We start from the raw sequence: 23,150 nt of genomic DNA, 5'->3' as shown, positions 1-23,150 counted from the left end.
GGAAATGGCCCCAGAGAATCACACTTTTTCTAGCTGAAAAGGATGGGGCTTAGATAAGATTTAGGCTTCAGTGAGGGAAATTTTGCAGCCAGGTTGAAGTCAGGCTGAACTCTAACTTGTCCCTTGAAGCTGTGTGATCTCAGACACCAACTCTCCTTCTCTGAGCCTTGGCACTCCCTCTGTGAAATGGGGCTGATAATAGTACCGTCTCATTAAGTCTGAGAGGATGAAAGGGGTCCTGTGTGTGGTGTCTGGCATAGAGGAGGGGCTTGCTTCCTTCAACCCTGGGGCAGGGGACTGGCTCCAATGGCCCCCAGGTTCTCTGAGCTTTGGTTTTCTCACGCTGCTGGAAAAGGGCCAGGTATGGAAGTGGGCAGTGGCTGCAGAGGCTGTGGATGCCCCTTACTCTGTCTGCTTCATCACTGCAACAGTGGAGCCAGCAGAAACAGGGAAGTGTTTGAAGGCTAGAGTCCCAAGGTCTGGGTTCTAATCCCAGCTCCTGCCCCTGACTTGCAGTGTGACCTTGTGACACATGTCCCTGAGCCTCAGTTTCCCTGCCTGTAATAAAGGGACAATGATCCCTGCCCAGCAGGATCACTGTGAGCATCATATGGGATCAGGCACTTCACCTTCCTGTTGCATCGTGGGCTCCAACCAGAAAGATGATGCCATGGGGTTGCTGGGCTGGCCTGTAGCCAACAAGGGTTGGGGCGCCACTGGCAAAGCAGCCACCCCCTCCTGGCACTGTCAGCCTTTATTTATTGCCCTGTTTCATTCTTGGTTGCGTTTCACAAGATGACTTTATGGGCCATCTCAGGGGAGCCTCCAGCCTGCCTGTCAGTCTGGCTAGGTGGCCCCTCAGCTGGGCCAGGTGGGCCAGGCTGGCCTTGGGCAGCCAGTGGCCACAAGGGTCAGGAGGAGAGGGACAGTGGGGAGGGGGCCGGCCTGCTGAGCCTCACTTAGGACCTCTCTGCTTGTGCATGTCCATAGTGTCCACATGTCTGTCCCTATCCCTGCTCCTGTGGGCACAGTCCCCCCCAAGAAACCCCAATCTGGCACATAGTAGGTACCCAATAAATGTTGAGTGAATGAATGAACTGGATGAATGAATGAATGATTTCTATGCCTCTTGGTTTTTTCCTTAGAACTTCAATCCTCTGGTCTGACCTTCCTTTCTCATTCGATTGATTGACTGATTCATTCATTCATTCACTCATGTTAGCACACGCCTAGCCACCTCCTGTGTGCCTGATCTGGGCTGGGCAATGCAGGGCCCCTGACCTGGAAGAGCTCCCAGCTTGCAGGAGACCCAGACACCTCAGCATCTGTCATATAACACACTCCAGGGCAGGGAGAGGCAGCCTCGGAGACCTCTGGGGGCACCAAGCAGGGCTTCCACCCTAGCCTGAGGAGGGAGGGCACCTTCAGGCAGAGGACTACCTGTGAGTCAGGATTCCAGGGACAGTGTGCAGGCTGTGTCCTTAGGGGGATACATGTAAGTGGCCGGGAGGGGCCGCGGTTGGGGTCCGGGCAGAATCAGAGCCTGCAGACTTTGGATACCTAGCCTGGGAGCCTGATCTTGACGCTGAGGGCTGGTAGTTTGCCAATGAGGCCCAAGTACAGGAGCTTCCTGAAGGCCCCAGGCAGCCCGGAGCAGGGAAAATGGGATCCTTCCCCTGCCTGCCACCAGAGCTGCTACAGCAGAGTGTTCCTGAGCATCTACCATGTGCACGGCATTGCTCTAGCTGCCGGGACATAGCAGTGAACACACTAGAATCTCCTGCCTTTAACTAGAATCTCCATCTTCAATTCTAGTTGGAGTACAGATGACACCTAGAAATAAAATGAGCAAACATAATACGGGAGTGATGAGTGGTAGGGAGAAATATGAGGTAGAGAAAAGGGAACCGAGAGAGGGTGGGGGAGCAGGGAGGGCCTCACTGAGGAGGTGACATTGGAACCGAGGTTTGAAGGAGTTGAAGATGTGGGGAGGGACATTCTGGGAACAAGTCCAGGGGATTTTTGTCTTCCTTCCTTCCTTCCTTCCTTCCTTCCTTCCTTCCTTCCTTCCTTCCTTCCTCCCCTCCCTCCCTCCTTCCTTCCTTCCCTCCCTCCTTCCCTCCCTCCCTCCCTCCCTCCCTCCTTCCTTCCTTCCTTCCTTCCTTCCTTCCTACCTTCCTTCCTTCCTTTTTTTTTTGAGATGGAGTCTTGCTGTGTCGCCCAGGCTGGAGTGCAGTGGCATGATCATAGCTCACTGCAGCCTTGAACTCCTGGGCCCCAGTGATCCTCCCACTCTAGGAGATTTTTATGGTAAATCCGCTGCTGCAGTGAGCCCAGGGAAGCCAGCAGAGGCTTTAACAAAATTCTGGTAAAATATACAAAACATAAAGTTTCCCATTTTCCCCATTTGTAAGTATATCGTTCAGCCGCGTCAAGAACATTCAGGCTGCTGTGCAGCCATCGCCACCATCCAGTCCAGAAATTGTTCATCATCCGAAACAGAAACTGTGCCCGTTCAATAGCATCTCCCCTCCCCTGCCCCCAGCCCCTGGCAACCCCCATTCTGCTTTCTGTCTCTGTGAGTTTCAATCACACCATATTTGTCTTTCTGTGACTGGCTTGTTTCACTCAGCATAATGTCCTCAAGGTTCATCTATTTGCGGCGTGTGTCAGAATTTCCCTCCTTTTTAAGGCTGAATACTACTCCATTGCACAGATGGACTAGATTTTGTTTCTCCATTCATCACTGGAGGTCTCTGAGTAGGGAGCATCACAATGTGATCCAGTGAGAGATGGGGCTGGGCTGAGGGGTGACCAAGGGGTCAGTGGGGCCACATTGGTTCTCACTGTGCCTCCCTCTAGCCTCAGCTCTGCCTTGGTTTTCCTGAATAGAACTGCCCCTGCCACCAGTCCCCAAGGGGAGTCCTGCTTTCACTCTGATGGATGTGCTGAGGACCAATCTCTGCAGGCATCCTGGAGGAGGCAGCCTCCCACTAGACATTTGAGGGTTGAAAGGGCAGGGAGGGCTGTGCAGAGGGAGACAAGAGATTCAGGGCTGGACCAGAGGGTCTGGGATGGGGAATCTGGGCTCAGAGATGGAGGGAGCTGGGGGCTGCCTGTGCTGGATGAGCCCCTGTGGCTTGCATGAGTCCCACTGGCTCCCAGGGGCCATGGGAGCACCAGAGGAAATGAGCAGAGAGAGAGCTAGAGGACCGGTAGGTGAGGGGCTGCAGGGCCCACGCGTGAGTAAAATACAGATGTGCCCAATGCATAATCTGATGAGATAACAAGGAAGCATCTTTAGCCATCTTTCTAGAGATTATAGGGTGTTTGAGCTAGGAGGTGAGAGAAAGGAGTGCTGTTTATTGAGCACCTACTATGTGCCAGGCATAAGGCACATGTTGTCTTGTGTAATCCTCTCTTCAGCCCTCTCATTCTCCCCTGTTTCCAGATAAAGGAACTGAGGCTCTGAGAAGCAAAGTGGTTTGCCCAGGTCACACAGCTAGGGAGTAGGGGAAATAGAGTTTGAACCCAGACTTGAAGGCAAAGCTCTAAGCGGTTCATGCTGAACCAGGGCCTGGGAGGTTAAGGAGGTCAGGGCCCTGGTCTGAAAGGGCAGGCCAGGTCCTCCAGGTCATCTCCTGCCTTTCCCAGAAGTCAAACCCAGTGACTCCGGCCAGAGCCACAGAGCCATTTCCTGCAGCTGATGCACTGATAATCAGGCCTGGGGTTAATTAATACATCGCACCCCCAATTAAAAGCAGAAAGAAAGAAGACGTTGCATTCAATCAAGTCCCGTTCTCCTTCTCCTGCAGAATCCTAATTTGTGGACACCGGTTTTAATTGTCTTCCCAGCGAGCCCAGCCCAGCTCAGGCCCTGAGGCTGGAGAAGACAACTGCATCCTTCTCAAAAATCTGTAACTATACCAGCCTCCCTGGGGACTGGCTGTGAGGAGTTACCTGAGCAGGGAGGGGGGCTCAGGGGCAGGGTAAGTCAAAGAGGAGAGATGGATTCTATGTCCCAGACTCAGCAGTGATGCTCACATGGGGATTAGGGTCTGGGTAGCTGGAAGGAAAGAGTATGGGTAGGGGGCCGGGTTACAGGCTTCCACTTAGAGCCCCCTAGAACTGGGTTCAGTTTCGCCATTCACTCAGTCTGTGGCCTTGGGCAAGTCACTGACCCTCTCTGAGCTTCAGCCTCCCGATCTGAAAATGGGGATAATAATGATCACACCCACTCCATAGCATCATGCTGGGAACCTGAGAAAATGTATGTAAAGAGCTTGCACCTGGGTGTGGTGGTGCATGCCTGTAATTCCAGTGCTTTGGGAGGCTGAGGCAGAAGGATTGCTTGAGCCCAGGAGTTTGAAACAAGCCTGGGCAACATAGCAAGACCCTGTCTCTACAAAAATTTTAAAAATTAGCTTGTTGTAGTGGCATGCACCTGTAGTCCCAGCTACTTGGGAGGCAGAAGCAGGAGGATCACTTGAGCCCAGAAGTCCATGGCTGTGACGAGCTGTGTTCGGCTCACTGCCATGTTCATGCCACTGCACTCCAGCCTGGATAACAGAGTGAGACCCCGTCTCAAAAAATAAATAAACATGGCCAGGCGCGATGGCTCATGCCTGAAATCCCAGCACTTTGGGAGGCCGAGGTGGGCAGATCACCTGAGGTCAGGAGTTTGAGACCAGCCTGGCCAACATGGTGAAACTCCATCTCTACTAAAAATACAATAATTAGCTGGATGTGGTAACATGTGCCTGTAATTCCAGCTACTCGAGAGGCTGAGGCAGGAGAATCACTTGAACCTGGGAAGCAGAGGTTGCAGTGAGCCGAGATCGCACCACTGCACTCCAGTCTGGGCAACAAGAGCGAGACTCCGTCTCAAAAAAAAAAAAAAAAAAGAAAAAAGAAAATAATAAACAAATAAACAAACAAAGAGCTTGGCACAGTGCCTGGCACAAAACAAGTAGTCTTTATTTCTTAGAGATTATCATTACATCATCATAATCAGCAGCAGCAGCAGCAGCATCAAAATACACATCAATCACCTTCTAGTTTCTGGTGCTGGTGCAGTATCCTCACTCACAGAGTTAGGAGAGGGAGGAAGACCCTGTTGCTGATTGAGCTGCCTGCTTTCAGTGGGGGTAAGAGGAACTGAGCTCCCCATCTCTGAAGGTGTGCAAGTGGGATGAGAAAGTGTGGAGCCCAGCGGCTGAATTTTACCTGATAACTCAGACCAAATCCTGGTAGGGGCTGGCAGACCCATGGATCTTGGTCACAACTGCCAGTCAGATCTATGTTTAAAATCCATCTCTGTGTGAATCTTGGGCAAGTCATTTTACTTTTCTGAGCCTCAATTTCCTCATCTGTCAAGTGGGAGTGGGCGAGAGTGTTAGAGACAATGTCTGCATGGTGTTGGGCACACAATAGATGCTCAAGAAAGGAAATAGATTTTTTTTTTTTAAACAAGCTTTCTTTCCTGCCTCCCTACCTTTGCTCACAGGATTCCTGCTTCCTGACACTTTCAGGCCTGCCTCTGCTTGTCAATATCCACCCATCCTTCAAGGCCCCTCCTCCCCCACGTGGAAGTGACCCTTCCCCTTCCCAATGCCCAAGGCCCTGCCCTTAGGACACCTATGACTTTCCCCTTCTGATGATCTGAGCTGGTGGGGCTCTCAGGACCATCAGGACTAACCCCAATTGTACAGAGGCGCAAACAGAGGCTCAGGGAGGGGAGAGAGTCTCTGGAGGTCACACAGCAAGTCTGTTGGCAGAAACAGGCTCCGTCCTCCATCCTTGGCTCCCAGTCCAATGCTCCCAGCACTTACCTATGTCCACAGCGGGCTTCTCCCTCTGGGGCAGCTTGGGGCGGAGGTCGGGACAGGCCTTGGTGGTGCTGCTGTGAACAGGGAGGCCCAGATTTGTCGTCAGATGCCCAGAGCCTTGAGTTTCCCACTTGTCCTGTGGACACACTGTCTCCTTTACTACCGAGGTCAGAGTCAAAAGGTCCCTGAGGGTGCCTCCCTTAACCCACCGCCCATAGGCAGCTCCTGGCCAGCTCTGGGGATCAGAGAAGCCCTGGGACCACAGCCCCGCTATGGAGTGGGAGAGCTGGGGCCGCACCCACAGCTAACTCCTTTGGCTCCCACGAGGCCCTGAACCTGCTTCTCTCCCTGTCCTCCCACTTGAAGCCCCTCACGGCTCCTGACTCCATTACCTAGCCCACTGGGGCTAAGGCAAGGGCAACACCTCTTCCGGGAAGCCTTCCCCCATTGCCTCCAGCTGGGTGAAATGCCTCTACTGTGCCTGCCCAGGCCTTTGCACTCAGAATGAAACAGGCTCCCCACCCTGCCCCACAGGACTCTGCAAGGTTGGCCATTTGAGATTGAGCCTTTTTTTTTTTTTTTTGAGATGGAGTTTCGCTCTTGTTGCCCAGGCTAGAGTGCAATGGCGCAATCTCAGCTCACTGCAACCTCCGCTTCCCAGATTCAAGCAATTCTCCTGCCTCAGCCTAACAAGTAGCTGAGATTACAGACACCTGCCACCACACCTGGCTAATTTTTGTATTTTTAGTAGAGACGAGGTTTCACCATGTTGTTCAGGCTGGTCTTGAACTCCTGACCTCAAGCGATCCTCCTGCCTCTGCCTCCCAAAGTGCTGGGACTGCAGGCATCTGTCACTGTGCCCTGCCGTGGGAGTGAGCCTTTTTAAGAAATATTTAGGGGCAGGTGCGGTAGCTCACACCTGTAATCCCAGCACTTTGGGAGGCCAAGGCGGGTGGATCATGAGGTCAAGAGATCAAGACCATCCTGGCCAACATGGTGAAACCCTGTCTCTACTAAAAATACAAAAATTAGCTGGGTGTGATGGTGGGCGCCTGTAATCCCAGCTACTTGGGAGGCTGAGGTAGGAGAATCGCTTGAACCCAGGAGGCAGAGGTTGCAGTGAGCCAAGATCGTGCCAGCACTCTAGCCTGGTGAAAGAGCGAGACTCCGTCTAAAAAAAGAAAGAAAAAAAGAAAGAAAAAAAAGAAATACTTAGGTTGGTGCAAAAGTAATTGCGGTTTTGGCCATTACTTTTCATGGCAAAACCGCAATTACTTTTGCAGTAAGCGATAGCTCTACCAGAACAAGGCATTTGGACACTCTGGGAAGAGCATGGACTTGGGCGTCACAGAGGCCTGGTTTCAAATCCAGACTCTACTATGTGGCCATGGAAGGGTTATTCCCTGGCACTGGGCCTCGGCTGCCTGGTCTGAGCCATGCGGACATGTGATGGGAGGACCTGAAGTTTCAAATCCAGACTCTACTATGTGGCCATGGAAGGGTTATTCCCTGGCACTGGGCCTCGGCTGCCTGGTCTGAGCCATGCGGACATGTGATGGGGGGACCTGAAGCTGGCAGAGCTCACCACCTGCTAAGACGTCAAACACATGTGGCCACTGAGCCCTGGGAATGTCAGGACTGAAAGGTGCCATGAACATGTAAAATGCACTCCAGTTTTCCATGACTTAACACAAAAAAGAGTGGAACATGTCTCATTAGTAATTTTCTTTTTTTTTTCCAAGACGGAGTCTTGCTGTTGCCCAGTCTGGAGTGCAGTGATACGATCTCGGCACACTGCAGCCTCCTCCTCCCGGGTTCAAGTGGCTCTCCTGTCTTAGCCTCCCAAGTAGCTGGGACTATAGGCACGTGCCACCACACCCAGTTAATTTTTGTATTTTTAGTAGAGACTGGGTTTTGCCATGTTGGCCAGGCTGGTCTCGAACTCCTGACCTTAGGTGATCTGCCCACCTCACCCCCCAAAATGCTGGGATTACAGGCATGAACCACTGTGCCCAGCCTCGTTAATAATTTTCATTACATGTTCAAATAATTTTTTTTGATATCTTGGCTTAAATAAAATACATTATTAAAATTAATTAATTTCACTTTTTTTTTTTACTTTTTTTCATGTGGCTCCCAGGAGTTGGAATATTCCATGCGCGCCTTGCAGTGTGGCTTACATTCTGTTTCTATTGGACAGCGAGGCCCTAGATGGCCACTACTGGGGTCCCGGTGGAGAGGTGGCCATGTGGCCATGTGGTGGGGTGCTCCTGCCCACCCTCCCCTGTGCTCCTGCCCACCCCAGGCTGCCACGCCATGCCAGGGCCCAGGAGGTGTCTGCTTGGGGATAAAAGGGTCTCTCCTGGCTGAACCCGGGCTGCTGAGTTACCCTTGAGTAGCCCCTGCCCTCTCTGAGCCTTGCCTTCTGCATGAGTAGGAAGAGCTGGTGGGCCAGAGTCAGGGTTTTCTGTCAGTTGGCAGGGGCGGGGGTGGGGGGCCGTGGGCAGGGGGAGACTGAGTGGGGATGAATTGGAGGCCTGGCCCTTTCCGAGGAGACCCCAGCAGAGCCTCCACCCAAGGGCGGCCCTCTCTGTTCTCCTCCCACTCATGAGACCCACGCACATTGTCTCCCGTGCCCTCGCCCACCACACATGGTTCCCACCTCACCTGTGTCTGGGAGAAGGCAGCATGCAGTGGCTGAGTCACACTGGCTGGGTCTGAGGGCTGGCTTCAGCCTTTCTTGCTTTGTGTCCTGCATTAAGCAAGTTCCCTGATAGCTCTGGAGCCATCTCCCCACTGGAAGAGGGGAAGTGGAGGCACTCTCTGATTTCCATGGCTCAGGCAATGGCACCTGGAGAGGCCACAGCCGTGTCCCTCCACTGTTTTTTGACCAGCCAGGGTCACACTGATGGTCATACCAGATCCAACCAGGGTCCTCACCCCTCTCCTCCTGTTTGCAAAGGCCCCTAGTGCCCTAGTGCTGGGCAGGAGGGATGTGAATCAAGGCAGAATCCGCCATCCTGGGCGAGGGACCAGCTATTCACTAGAATCACCTCTTGGGCTTTTCCCGTGCAGGCTCCTCACTATCTCCTTGTGTTCTGCTCGAAGTGGCAAGTGGGTGTCTGGGAAGACTCCAAGGGCGAGACCTGGCCCAGGACTCTCAGGGCAGGGTTCCCCTAGCTCTGGACCCTGCTCCACCACTGCCCAGCCAAGGCTGTTTATTCATTCATTCAAAAAGCACTTATTGGCTGGGCGTGGTGGCTTATACCTTACCTGTAATCTCAGCACTTTGGGAGGCCAAGGCGGGGAGATTGCTTGAGCCCAGGAGTTCAAATCCAGCCTGGGCAAAAAGCAAGACCGTTTCTCTACAAAAAATTTTAAAAACTAGTTGGGCATGGTGGCTCGTGCCTGTAGTTCCAGCTACTTAGGGGGCTGAGGTGAGAGGATTGCTTGTGCCCCAGAGGTCAAGGCTGCCGCAAGCCTTGAATGCACCACTGCACTCCAGCCTAGACAACAGAGCGAGACCCTGTCTCAAAAATAAAATGTATTTATTGAGCACCTGCTATGTGCCAGGCACTGCTGTAGGAGCTGGGAGGGAAGGCTGACAATAAACATACATAAAATAGGCATATTAGCTGTGCTGTCCAATACAGTAGCCATTACCTGCAAGCGGCTATTAACATTTATGTTTACATGAATTAAAATTAAATAAAATTTAAAATTCAGGTCCTCAGTCACATTTCAAGTGCTCAGCAGACACAGGTGACTGCTAGCTACTGTACTAGCTCAGGTACAGAACACCCTCCTCATGACAGAAATTCCTGTAGCCAGTGCTGATGGCGTAGGAGGGAAGGGTGGTTTGAAGTGCTGGGTTTAAATGAGGTGGTCAAGGCAGGCCTCCCTAAGGAAGCAGACTTTGAGCAGGGTCCTGTGGCAGGGGAGGGAGGGAGCCATGTGAGGGATGGCTGTTCCAGGGGAGTCTGAGGAAAGGGTGTTCCAGGCAGAGGAATTGGCAGGTGCAAAGGTCTTGAGGTGGAATCTCAACTGGGATGCCCGGGGAAGGAGCTGAAAGGAGGCCGCTGTGGCAGGAGTGGGAGCAGGGAGTCAGCTAGAGGCCAACACCAGAGGGGAATGGCCTCCCATGGAAGGCCCTGTCAGCCATCTGGAGTGCAGTGGTGCGTTCAAGGCTTGCTGCAGCCTTGACCTCCTGGGCACGAGCAATCCTCTTAGCTGGGCATGGTGGCTCATACCTATAATCCCAGCACTTTGGGAGGCAGAGGCAGTGAGGACTGTGGCTGTTACTGTGGGTAGGAGGACGCCCTGGGAGAGTGGTGAGTAGAGCAGGGACAGGGACTGATTTATGTTTTGTCAAGGTACGTCTGGCTGCTGTGTGAAAATAGCTTGTTGGGGAGGAAGAGTAGAAGCAGGAGGCCAGTGAGGGTTCCCCACTGTTGTAGGTGAGAGAGGATGGCAGCTTGGCCCCGGCAAGTCAGCAGAGGTGGGGAGAAGGGGCCAGATTCTGGAGGTGTCGGGAGGCAGGACCCACAGGGTTCCTTGAAGACTGAATGTGGGAGGGGAGAGAGGAGGGAGGGAGCCCAGGATGACTAGTTTCTGGGTTGATCCCCTGGAAGGAGGGGGTGGCCCTCACGGTGATGTGGGGAAGGGACCTTCCTTCCAGGTGCCTGCATTGCCTCTTACTTAGTGGGAATAAGAAGGGTCACAGCTTTGAGGTGGGCTACGTGTGATGGCGCCCCACACCATCCCTCACAAATGTTCAGGAACTCAGACATTTATTCCTATTAACCAACCAGGCCTTGTTTACAGAACAGCGGCTGGGACTTCCAAGCCTCAGCACGCGGGGAGCCTCCATGAGCTGCTTTCTAAACCCTTGACCTTGAGGATTAGGGACATCTCAAACTTGCTGTCAGCCCAGAAACCCACTGTTCAAGTCGGGCTGCACATGGAAACCCCATGAGCAGAGGAGAAACGGCAGAAGCTTCCAGAGGGAGTCGTTTGTCAATTCGCATCACCTTCAGTATCCTGGGGACAGGGGGATGAGAGAGGTGGCCACAGAGCAGGGGCCTGAATCTAGGATTTCACCTCCTAGCCCAGGACTCCCTCTTCCTCCTTCCCTAAGCTGAGCTGGGGTGGTGAGGACTCCCGGGGCTGGGAATCTGCCCTTCTGGGCCAGGGGACCCTGTTAGGTTGCAGCAGCCAGGAGGGACAGGGTGGGGGCCAGGGGATTGACAGCCACAATGTTCCTGGGTGACCTGCACGTTGCCAGGCATCTTTCCAGGGCAATAATCTCTCCTGAGAAGAGGAAAGAATTCTAATTACATCTCAGGACAATATTTGTTTGGGGAGACGGCAGACAGAACGTATGGTGGGGAGGAGCACTGGGCCACATGAAGTGGGGATGCTTTCTCATTTACCTGGTGGGATGGAGGATGACGGATGGGGCAGGGTTCCTGCTGGACCAGGGGAACCGTCTGCCCTGGGCTGTGGTGGAGAGCTGGGCTCTGCAAGGGGCAGGAGGCAGGAGTGGCCCCCACCTCACCCTGGGTGCCCTGAGAGGGTGGAGAATTCTGTACCCATTCCGTCCACGGAGCAGCTACTCTGCGCCAGCAACTGCCAGCTGCGGGAGCTCTGTGTCCCTGTCCTCCCGGAGCTGCCACAGGCAACAGGGCAGGGCAGGAGTTGGGGGACCTTCTCGGGATCCTCAAGGAGGACCTTTCGGGGGGTGACATTTGAGCTGAGCTTTGCCAGATCTGAAGGAGCCAGCCGGGCAAAGAGGGGCAGAGGGAAGGGCATTCCGGAAGAACAGCCAGAGCAAGAGTGAGGCCAGAAAGGGAGGCGTGTCCACAGGACAGGGAGGAAGCCAGGGGAACGGGTGCCAATCCCCATACCTGGGGTCCCAGGCGAGGGTTCTAAGCAGGAGAGAGGCCACATCTGATGTGGTTTTGCAAAGATGTCGCTGGCCACTGTACGTGGACGCTGGAGTAACTCAGGAGGGGAACCGAGCTGGGTTACTGGAAGAACCTGGAAGAGCTGATGGAAGCGGCAGCTCCTCCCTGGCCCTCTTGCTGTCCACATCCAGCCAAGGCCTTCTCTGATCCCTGGCATGCTCTCCCCCAGCTCCCGGCTGCTGGTGTGGCCTACAGGGCCGACACCTACTCCCTCATCCCCGTCTCATGTTGGCTGCTGCACACGCCGTTGGCCTGCCTTGCTGAGCTTCTCGGGTGCCCACCTGAAGCCAGACCACTCCCACCAGTGGGCTTGCAGGTCACCCCACCCCTCCCCCACCCCATCCCCCACCGTGCAGGGCCCGCTGCTCCTACATTCTCCACCTCCCTCACCCACTAGCCCTGTGGTTTCCTGAGGCCCGCCACTCTTCCCCCTGTTTCTTGCACAGCCCTGTTCACAGAGACACCCCATGACATGACAGCACGGACGGGCGAGGACGTGGAGATGGCCTGCTCCTTCCGCGGCAGCGGCTCCCCCTCCTACTCGCTGGAGATCCAGTGGTGGTATGTACGGAGCCACCGGGACTGGACCGACAAGCAGGCATGGGCCTCGAACCAGGTAATGCCCCTGGGGAGATGCCCAAGCTGGGCTGGGGAAGTCCTGGTCCCTGGGGTAGGGGTATTTCTCTGCCCCCTTCTCCTCTGAGGGATATGGGCTCCAGCGCTGTTCTCCACACCACACAGCTGTCTCCCTCCCTTCTTCCTCCTGGGGTGGGGGTTTTAGGTGATCATGGAGGCTTATTTGGGGGAACAGGCAGGAGGCAGAGCTGGGCTGAGCACTTGAAATGGCCACAGCAAGAAGGGCCTTCCAGAGCACAGAGGGCCTCCCTTCGGGGTACAGGTGAGGAAACTGAGGCCAGAGGGACAACCTGGCTTCAGGTTATGGAGCAAGGTGGGTCTTGTGACTCACTTCCCACCACTTCTCCAGGCCACATGGGCAGCCTTTTTATAAAGAGCTCTGCAAATGCTGAGTTCATTCACAGGCACACACGCATGCACGCACCAGGCTCCCAGCACACCCTTGGCTGCACATGTGCTCGCCCCTCTACACATGCATGCTTGTATGTACACACCTGTAGAGCAGATGCTGTGGGGGCTCTGCCCCATGCCCGGTGTGCAGCATGCCCTGGGACCAGCCAACTGCCAGCTCCTCTGGCTCTGCTTGAGGGTTTTCCCTGGACACAAGAGCCTGCCGGCCAGCAAGGCAAGCAGGAGGAGCAGGGGACTCAATAGGCAGGAGCAGCCCCCACCAATGACCCGCAAAGTTGGAGGATGAATACCTCAGCTCCCTCGCCCTTAGCTGGGATGACCAAAGCATGTTCTTCACTGTTTCTCCAAGTGACCAGTGGGATGAAGCTCCAATTGCCTACAGTGGTAACTAACCAACAACATACCCCCCATTATTAACTTTCTTCCTTTTTTGGTTTCACTCACCTTCTCCCCTACTTGTGTTTCCTGGGATCACCTCCCAAATAAACTACTTGATCTTTGTCTCAAGGTCAGCTCTTGCAGGAACTCCATCTAAATCATTTGCATCCTTACACATATGTATACACTAATGAACACGCAAACACATAGAGATCTGCCCACCCATTCATATACGAACACATGTATCTGCACACATTCACAAACACGCATTGGCACGCTCATACACTCCCCATGTTCATGAAAGAATGTCTCACATGTGCCCAAGGGCATATCAAACTCTGTCTTGCTCCTGGGGGTGTCACCTCCCCAACACTTCCAGCCCTGCCACATGCAGGTTTAGAGGACTCCAGTGGCCAGAGAAAGCCCTTAGGCAAATCGTTGCAGGTATCTGCGGTTGGAAGCCTCCAGGGTCAGTTTGCAAAAGTGGGGAATGTGGGCAGGGTTCCCACAGCATCTGCACACACGTTCACATGGGTGACACACCTGAAGGTACAAACACACTCTCAGATAGAGTGACTCAAGGGTACAAACACGCTCCTAGCAATGTACCAAGCCGATGCTTAGATTTCTGCCTGTTCACACTCCCTCCAATATATACCAAAGTACCCTTGTGTATCTAAATACACAAATGTGGTCAGTTTTCCACGTACCTCCATTATCTTCTTTTGCTCTGACCTCCCCTCCGTCCCCTGAGTGGATACAGAAAGGGACCCCAACTCCAGACTCCACGGCCCCCAAGCCTCATCTGCTGTCATGAGAATCTTAGCTGTTGTCCGTATCCCTATAATGTGTCTCCCTGCACTGCCACCCCACCCCCACCCTGTGCTAACACCTTGTCTCTGTTCTCTCCACCCCTCCCCGCTCCCAACAGCTAAAAGCATCTCAGCAGGAAGACGCAGGGAAGGAGGCAACCAAAATAAGTGTGAGTTTTGATAATGACTTCTCGAAAGGGCTCTAATGGAGGGCACAGCTGTGACTTAAAGAAAACTGGGGTCCAGTTCAGCGGGGAGCTTGGGCAAGAAGATGGAAGAGAAGAAAAAGAGAAGGGAAAAAAATGGCCCTGCTCTGTTTTTTAAAAGCCAGAGATTTTTCAAGTTCATTCAATGATGGGCACAAAAAATGACAGGGGAGAGAAGATGCATTTTCTCCTGTCGGGGCCAAGGCTGTGTGCATCCTGGTGCCTTCATGCCTGTCTCAGCAGCATTTTTTATTTGGGGAACCAACGAGGTCTAATGAGCCTGAGCCAGCTTTTTTTGCCGTATCATGACTGTTACGCCATCTCAGGGTCACTCGGTGATCTGGCCCTGGGGATGGGGTGGGGGCACCCTAGCCAAAGGATTTCAGGACTGGCCAGGCCTTCTTATTTGTTGACTCATTTGTTAATAGCCACGCTCTATAAGAAGGGCCAAGCATTCACCCATTTTGCAGGTGGGGCAGCTGAGGCTCAGGAGGTCAAGGACTTGCCAGAGGTCACACCAAGGGTGACTGGTGTTGCTGAGCTACCTGGCTTCAGGGCTCAAGCTCTTTGTCACTGGGCTGTGCTGCAGGCCAGTGCAACTGGGGCCCAGGGGAGTTCAGGGAGTGACGGCTTTTGTGAAGGAGGGGGCACCCAAAGCCAGTCCTGGGAGAGGCAGACAGGAGAAAGGAGGTGAACTGGGGAGAGAACACGGAGTGGAGGGGACCCGCCCGGGGACACATGTGACCATGCAATGAGGCAAGGTTTGTGCATGGGGCATGAGGTCAGCTTGGCAGGGGCATGAGGCCAGCCTGGCAGGAGGCTAGACATCTACCAGCAACACACTCAGAAAAGGCAGGTGTCCGTGGGGGTATGAATGTGCGTGTGTGCGTGCATGCTTGTGCGTGTGTGCGTGCATGCTTGTGTGCGTGTGTGCGTGCATGCTTGTGTGCGTGTGTGCGTGCATGCACATGGCAGGGAAACCTTTCTAAATTCACCTTTTTTGCTTGATTCTTCCACAACTTTTCAAGGACTTGTAGGGGAGCTCAGGACCCCAAGGCCAATTCTACAGGGATGAACAGAGAAGCCGCACCCCCGAACCGAGGTCACCATGTGGGGGGTGGGCACAGGGAGTCATTGGGGTGCCATGTCGGGCATCAGAGGTGGCATCATGGAGGCAGAGAGGCCAGGGAGGGGGCTCCTGCAGCCCCTTCAGGCGGGAGGGGGTGGACGAGAGAGCAAGGACCTTCCAAGCATCATTTGTGCCGTCTGGCCCAGGGCACAGTTGGGGTCTGAAACTTCAAGCCATTTCCATCCAGCTCAGGGTGGCTGTGGGTCCACCCCCCACCCTCTGCCAAGGGTGCATCCATGTCAAATGCCCCGTTTCTGGCCCAAACACCCATCCATTAAGCCCAGGCAGGTAGATCTGTGTGCATATTAATACCCCATTCATCACAACCTTTTCTGCTATAATTTTGCCTGGGGTTTAAAGAGCGGCTCTGGCAAAGGAGACAATAATCTAATTGATTTAGAGGATTAGAATTCCAGGCTGCTGGGTCCCACATGAGGGAAATGCAACGATGCTAATTAGTTAAATAAAATAAATGTGCTCAGCATGAATGTGCAATTACCCCCAGCCCCCCACCCCCAGCCCCTGAAGTTCCTGCACCAGCTGGGGCTCCGAGGGTCTGGTTAGGAAACGCACAAACAGGCATGGGCCAAGCTCCTCATGCAGACAGCGCCACAAGAACAACCGTTTCTAATACACAGATACTCCCTGGATTCCTGCAGTCTGAGGAGGTGGCCCAGACTTTTCTCCGTGGCCTTCAGAACTCTGCACAATTGCTCTGCTCACCCTCCAGCCTCACCTCCTCTTGCCTGACCTCACTTCCCTTCCCCTCCTGACCCTGGCAGCCTTTCCACCTTCCCATTCCTTCCACCTCCAGGCCTTTGCACAGGCTGGTCCCCCCTGCCTGCAAAGCTGTTCCTCTCTCTCTTCCCACAGAGCTCAGCTCGGGGAAGCATCCCTTGAACTTGTGACCCAGCTGGCGCCCCTTCCATTTCCCTGCTGGCTGTATTTCTGGTTCGTTATCCACTTGTGTGAGTTTTTGCTTCATGACTGTCTCCCCCAGAGATGAGGGGCGCTGGGACTGAGCCTGCCTGACTCACTGTTGCATTTCCAGAGTCTAGCACAGAGCCTTGGCATGGTGTAGTAGGTACCCAATAAATATTTGTTGAATAACTATCACACACACAGACATACGCCCAGGCCAATGTGTGTGAACCCATACACAGATTTTGGTTTTTTTTTTATTTTTTGAGATGGAATTTCACTGTTGTCACCTAGGCTGGAGTGCAGTGGTGCGATCTTGGCTCACTGCAACCTCTGCCTCCTGAGTTCGAGAAATTCTCCTGCTTCAGCTTCCCCAGTAGCTGGGACCACAGGAGCATGCCACTGTGCCTGGCTAATTTTTTTTTTTTTTTTTTTTTGTATTTTTAGTAGAGACTGGGTTTCACCATGTTGACCAGGCTGGTCTCGAACTCCTGACCTCAGGTGATCCTCCTGCCTCAGCATCCCAAACTGTTGGGATTACAGGCATGAGGCACCATGCCCGGCCAGATGTTTGTATGTAGGCATGCCACCACAGTGTGGATCCCATGTCTGTTCACGTGTGCGTACTGGTGACATGACGTGAATGAGTGAAAGAGCTTCTGTGGGGGCCCAGGAAACCCAGACCCTGTCTACAGGGAACAGCTGAGCCAGGCAGGGACCTAGGCCCTATATTCCCATGACTTCTAAAAATCCCAATTTTAGTGGAATATCTCCTGAGTTTTAACTGTTGGGACCTAATTAGATCTTTTGAAAAACACTGTCTAAGCCAAATAGTGCAGTCTACAGGCTGATGGAATCCCAGAATCTCATAGGGAGATCATTTACCTGGGAGGACAGGCATCTGTGATCAAATAATAATGATCCAAGGTTGAGGGTAAGAAAGTGCTGTCAGCTTCGAGGGCCTTGGTCGGGGGAGGGCTTTGTGAAACTGCCAGGTTGGCCATGTTGGCCTTGTGAAGATCCAGACTCTGAGAGTCGGCTGTGCTGACTGCCGGGTGGGGACTGTGAGGACACAGTGGGGCCAGCACTTAGCGTCCCAGGAGCTGAGTCCTGGTTCTAGCTCTGCCACCTCCTTGACTCTCCCTTTTCCTCAGTTAGCTGTTGTTGAAGGCATATCTGAAAACGCTTTGGAAACTGTAAAGTACCACGGATTAGGCTATGTGAATGACAGTGGTTCCTAGGGTGGAAACTTGTTAACATGAATTTGTGACTCGTAAAACTCCTATTCCTAGCAAGCAAGCAGGATGTGAGCAAGGGAATAAAAAAAAAAAAATTCAGATGCTGGGCACAGTGCACACCTGTAATCCCAGCGCTTTGGGAAGCCAAGGTGGGCGGATCATCTGAGGTCAGGAGTTCGAGACCAGCCTGGCCAACACAGTGAAACCCCATATCAACTAAAAATACAAAAATTAGCCAGGTGTGGTGGTGCACGCCTGCAGTCCCAGATACTTGGGAGGCTGAGATGGGAGAATCACTTGAACCCAGGAGGCAGAGGCTGCAGTGAGCCGAGATCGCACCACTGCTCTCATAAGGAGATCATTTATGTGGGAGGACAGGCATCTGTGATAAAATAATAATGATAATAATAATATAGCAGCTAACGTTTATTGAGTGCTTACCATATGTTAGGAGCCAGGACAAGCACTTTACATGAATTATCTCGTTTAACTTGGGCCCAGGGAAGGACCCTGGCCTAAAAATATCTCCCTTGATACCTTGCATCTGCTAAGGATTCCACCATTAGGTGGAATCATTTCCATGGCTCAGGCAAACATTTCTGCTTATTGGTCATTTTCAAGTTCTGGAAGTTTTTCTTTCTATCTAACTGAAGTCCTTTGCGCTAGAATTGAGGTTAATTTTCCCCTTAACCAGTTTTGCAAACAGAGAGAGTCCACAACTTCCTAATTTTAAGACGAGGTGAAATTCTCCACACATACCCTCCTTCCTGGGGGACTTCATCACTGTAAATGGCTCGTGGTTGGAAGCTGAGTTAAACCAAGATGACTCTGGAAAGACCATGGTCTCACACATACACACTCCCTGCCCTCTGGGTGTTCCCAGTCCAGTGTGGGATATGGGTGTTAATCCAATAATCATGCATGATAAAAAATAGAATTACAACTGTGACCAAAATGAGGAGAGCTGCCATAATGGGGGATCTGATCTAGCCTGGGGGGCCAGGAGGGCTTCCTGGAGGAGGTGCTATTTGAAGTGAGCACTGAGGTGTGGAGGATTTGACAAGGGGTGGGGAACTTGGCTGGGTGTGTGCGCTGGAGGAATTGCTAGTGGCTGATAAGGCTGAGGGGCAGGCTGGGAAGAGACCTCAAAGGACCTTGTCAGCCACCATGGTGACCATCGAAGAGTTTAAGTTGGGGGCATTTTGAAAAAATTGGTCTGGCTGTTGTGGAAGAAGAGGCTGGAAGGTTGTGCAGATCTGGGAGGAGGCTGGGGTGATGGCCCAGATGGGAGAAGCCCTGGATCTTGCTTTCGCCAGTCCGGAGGGTGTGGATTCTGGAGAGAAGGGGAAGGGGTCCGATGGTGTTTAGAGGAGGTCAGTGGCTTCAGGGGTGGAGTGTGCGGAGTGTGGAAAGAAAACAGAAATGGTGATTGCAGAGTTTGGCTACAGCAGTAAGGCCTTCTGGGGCCCAGGTCTGGGGAGACCCTGAGTTGGGTTCTGAACATGCTGAGTGGCTAGCGAAGTGCCGGATGGAGTTGATAGAGGCTGATTGCAGGGCCCGGCCTGGAGCAGGAGCCATCTGACCCCTATTCCTCACCCCAGCACTTTCCCTGGGGCCTCCCCCTCTGCCAGGAGGCCATGTGAAGGCAAGGGTTGGCATCACGAGTACGAATCCATTCTTCTGGCGTGGCTGGAAGACGATCCCAGCCTGCCCAATGTGAGCTGGCCTCGGGGTATCCCTGCAGTGCCCGGAAAAGCCTGAGCCGTGGGGCGAGCAGGGAGGAGGCTGAACTTGGCCCTGGCCAGGGTTCGGCCCTGTCTCTTTCAGCGTAATTAGGTGCTTAATTGCACTGCTAAGGCCTGTCGATGCCTGTGTGGAGGTGATTATGATTTACAGCCGGGTCGCCATGTGGGGCTCTCCTTTCTTCGTGGGCTCTCCAGTCGCCCTGGAGGGCTGGGCTGAAGGGCTTTCTGCATAATGTGTGGTGGATGAAATCCAGCGGGCAGCTCCTGGAGTGGGATATTGGGCCCCCTCCTGTGGGAGAGGCCTCTGATGAGGTTTGGGGCTGGGTTTCCCCAAGATATGGAGGGTTGGGGGCCTCAGAAAGACATGAGAAGACCCACCTGTAGTTTACTGTTCAGAAGGCTCCCAGAGGGGTGGGTAAGGTGTGGCCTCTGTCACCAGCTGGGTGGCCTTGAGAAAATCGCTTCACCCCTCTGAGTCTCAGTTTCTTCACCTGCATCATAGGGTTATTGTGAGGTTTAAATAAGATTGATGAGGCCGGGCGCGGTGGCTCACGCTTGTAATCCCAGCACTTTGGGAGGCTGAGGCGGGCAGATCATGAGGTCAGGAGATCGAGACCACGGTGAAACCCCGTCTCTACTAAAAATACAAAAAATTAGCCGGGCGTGGTGGCGGGCGCCTGTAGTCCCAGCTACTCGGAGAGGTTGAGACAGGAGAATGGCGTGAACCCGGGAGGCGGAGCTTGCAGTGAGCCGAGATCGCGCCACTGCACTCCAGCCTGGGCGACAGAGCAAGACTCCGTCTCAAAAAAAAAAAAAAAAAAGATTGATGAAGCATGGCTGGGCGTGGTGGCTCACACCTAGAATCCCAGCACTTTGGGAGGCTGAGGCAGGAGGATTGCTTGAGCCCAGGAGTTCAAGACCAGCCTTGGCAACATAGTGAGACCCCATCTCCACAAAAGATACAAAAATTGGCCAGGAGTGGTGGTGCACACCTGTGGCTCCAGCTACTCAGAAGGTCGGAGGGGGTGCTGAAGTGGGAGGATTGCTTGGGAGGTTGAGGTTGCAGTGAGCCATGATCACGCCAGCACACTCCAGCCTAAGGTGACAGAACGAGACCCTGTCTCAAAAAAAAAAAAAAAGAAAAAGAAAGAAAGAAAGATGCATGAAACTTATCACATCATCTCACAGTGATCAGGCACTTCATAAATGTTAGCCACTGGCATTACTGTTGCTGTTATTATTTTTGTTAAAAATATCGTATTTGCCTTCTCCAGATTGTGCTTAGAGGCATGGACCACAGGGACTCGGAGGGAGTCATGTCTGATGTGCGTCCTCACCCTTTGTCCTGTTGGAAGTTCACTCGCTGAGTTGCTTGATTATGGGTTAGGGGTCTAGGTTCTCCGTTAGACTGTCAGCTCGTGCCAGCATTACTGGGATCTGGCTGGCTCATTGTGGTAGGCACTCGCTAAATGCTTGTTGAATGAATGGACAAATTTAGCCCAAGAAAACCGAGGCCAGAGTGCTGGTGACTTGTCAGGGTCAGCGCCTGGCCTCCCATCACTCCCTGCAGTGCTCCCTGCCCTCCTCCTGTCTGACAGAGGAAGAGCTCGTGCTTCTGAAGGTTACATCTGTCTGTTGGCAGGGGGGGTGACAGGGAGGAGGAAGCTGGCTGCCTGGGGAGCCGTCCAGGCCTTCGTGGCCCCATCTGGGGGATGGTAGTGGGTGGGCCGAGGGCTGGGCCTCGCTTGGTGCTCCCTCCCTAGGAGCGAGTGCTCCCAGCACTTTGCATTATTACTCCATTAGCGCCTTGTAGGGTTGACAAATGAAGGATAATTAATATCCGTGAGGGAAGCAGATGTTGAGGTAATTCATTCCCGCTGCGCATTTGCAACAGCATCTCCTAACTCGCCAGAGAGAGCACACAGGACCGCAGGGCGGAGGTGATGGATTCAGAGGGACAGGGTGGGCTCCAGCAGGGCCTGGCACTAGGGAGGGGGCACCCCCACAGCCAGAAGGGCAGCTGGGGGGGGTTCCCACTGCTTGCCATGGGGAAGTCCTGCCTGGGTGCCACCTCCGTGCCTCTGCTGAAGGCTTTCCCTCCATATAGGGGATGATGGGCAGCCGGGAAGGCTCAGCATGAGGGAGGAAGATCAGACTCCCTGCTGCTGGACACTCTCTTCTTCCCTTCCCTGAGGCCCTGCCAGCGCTGGTGGCCCTCGGTGAGCCTGTCACACCACTGGAAGGGTGAGAGCGCATGGAGCCTGTTCCCAGTTCCACCACTCACTGACTCCATGCCTCTGGGCAAGTCACTTCTTTTGGAGCCTCAGTTTCACCATCTGCAAAGTGGATATCGTTATGTGTATTCACCCTGCTATAAAGAGCTACCAGAGACTGGGTAATTCACAAAGAAAAGAGGTTAAATTGACTCAACGTTCTGCATGGCTGGGGAGGCCTCAGAAAACTTACAATCATGGTGTAAGGCTAAAGGGAAGCAAGGCATGTCTTACGTGGTGGCAGGAGAAGAGTGAACGAAGGGGAAACTGCTACTTTTAAACCATCAGATCTTGTGAGAACTCACTCACTATCGTGAGAACAGCATGAGAAAACTATCCCCGTGATCCAATCACCTCCCACCAGGCCCCGCCCTCAACACGTGGGGATTACAATTTTAGATGAGATTTGGGTGGGGACACAGAGCCAAACCATATCATCATGTGCATGTGGCTTAAAATTAGAAAGCATGACATCTGAGTACCACTTCAGTTGGAGAAAGAAGGTCATGGGGTGGGTCCATTCATTCAACAAATGTTGATGATTATTTATGGAGTGCTGGGCTCTGTGATAACCACTCACATGGACAAAATAAATATTGTCCCTGCTCTCATGGGGGGTACGGTTTAGCCAGGGAGAGAACCCAAAATCAAGTCAAGAGACAAATACACGATTCAAAATGGGAAGACTGCTATGCAGGAAATAGGAGGGAGTGGGGACAGGGCGTCAATTTCTTGGAGGAGGTGACATTTAGGATGAATGGGAACCAAGCAGGTGAAGATGAACAGGGAACCCCACCCAGGCAGAGGGCCCAGCATGCGCAAAGGCCGTGAGCTCAGCAAGAGTTTCCCATTGGGGGGTTGATGGAAGAGGCCTCCCCAGGGCAGACTGGTAAGACGATTAGAAGTCACACATGTGAGTGCCCAGCACAGGCTCACAAACATCTGCAGGCTGCATGCAGAGGGCGTGCTTTCTTATCCTGGCCCCCTCACTGCAGGGGTGACCAGCAGGGGCATCCCACCTGGAGCCAGAAGCTGGGCTTCCCTCTCTAGGAGCTGGGGCTTGGCAGGAACAGGCCAGCTCGTTGTCCCTCCAGAAGAGACGGACCAGTAGTCCACAGGTCTGAGGCCCACTCACCTGAGCCTACAAAGCTGTCTGGGAAGGGGATCAGTGGCTGGCAGCTGAGAACCGATCTCCACTGTTCTGTCCAGGCAGGACAGGGGCTGCAGGCAGGTTTTATTTATTATTTTTTTTCTAAGAAGAAGGGGCCAGGAAAGGAAAGAAGCCCCCTCCCACTACCACCACCCCTCTCCATAGGCCCAACTCCTTTTTTTTTTTTTTTAAATCTTTTATTTTGAATTATAGTCTCAGGAAAAGTTTCAAAAATAGGTCATTAAGTCTCCTGTACCCATCAGCCAGCTTCCCCGTGGCGTATCTTATGTAACTGTCCATCTGCTTTTTCTTTTATAATGGAAAAAACACCCACAGCAACGTTATATTCAGGGCAGATTTATTCATAAGAGCTTTAATCTGGAAATCACACAAATGTCCATTGACGGGTGATCACATAAATAAATTGTGCAGCATGCATGTGATGGAATACTATACA

General features: G+C 53.1%; 1 protein-coding gene across 1 annotated transcript in view; it reads left to right on the top strand.

The window, feature by feature from the left end:
• The window catches only part of VSTM2L (V-set and transmembrane domain containing 2 like), a 43,310-nt gene that overhangs the window by 16,999 nt on the left and 3,161 nt on the right, over positions 1-23,150 (top strand). Inside the window, exons 2-3 of the mRNA XM_030826294.1 lie at positions 12,241-12,410; positions 14,151-14,201. Of these exons, the coding sequence (XP_030682154.1) occupies positions 12,241-12,410; positions 14,151-14,201 (221 nt within the window). The remainder of the gene's footprint in view (positions 1-12,240; positions 12,411-14,150; positions 14,202-23,150) is intronic.

The sequence above is a fragment of the Nomascus leucogenys genome, chromosome 13 (assembly GCF_006542625.1).
Source record: "Nomascus leucogenys isolate Asia chromosome 13, Asia_NLE_v1, whole genome shotgun sequence".
Taxonomy (NCBI): Eukaryota; Metazoa; Chordata; class Mammalia; order Primates; family Hylobatidae; genus Nomascus; species Nomascus leucogenys.
Note: the sequence above shows the minus strand (reverse complement) of the source record. Positions and strands in the feature narration are given on the sequence as shown.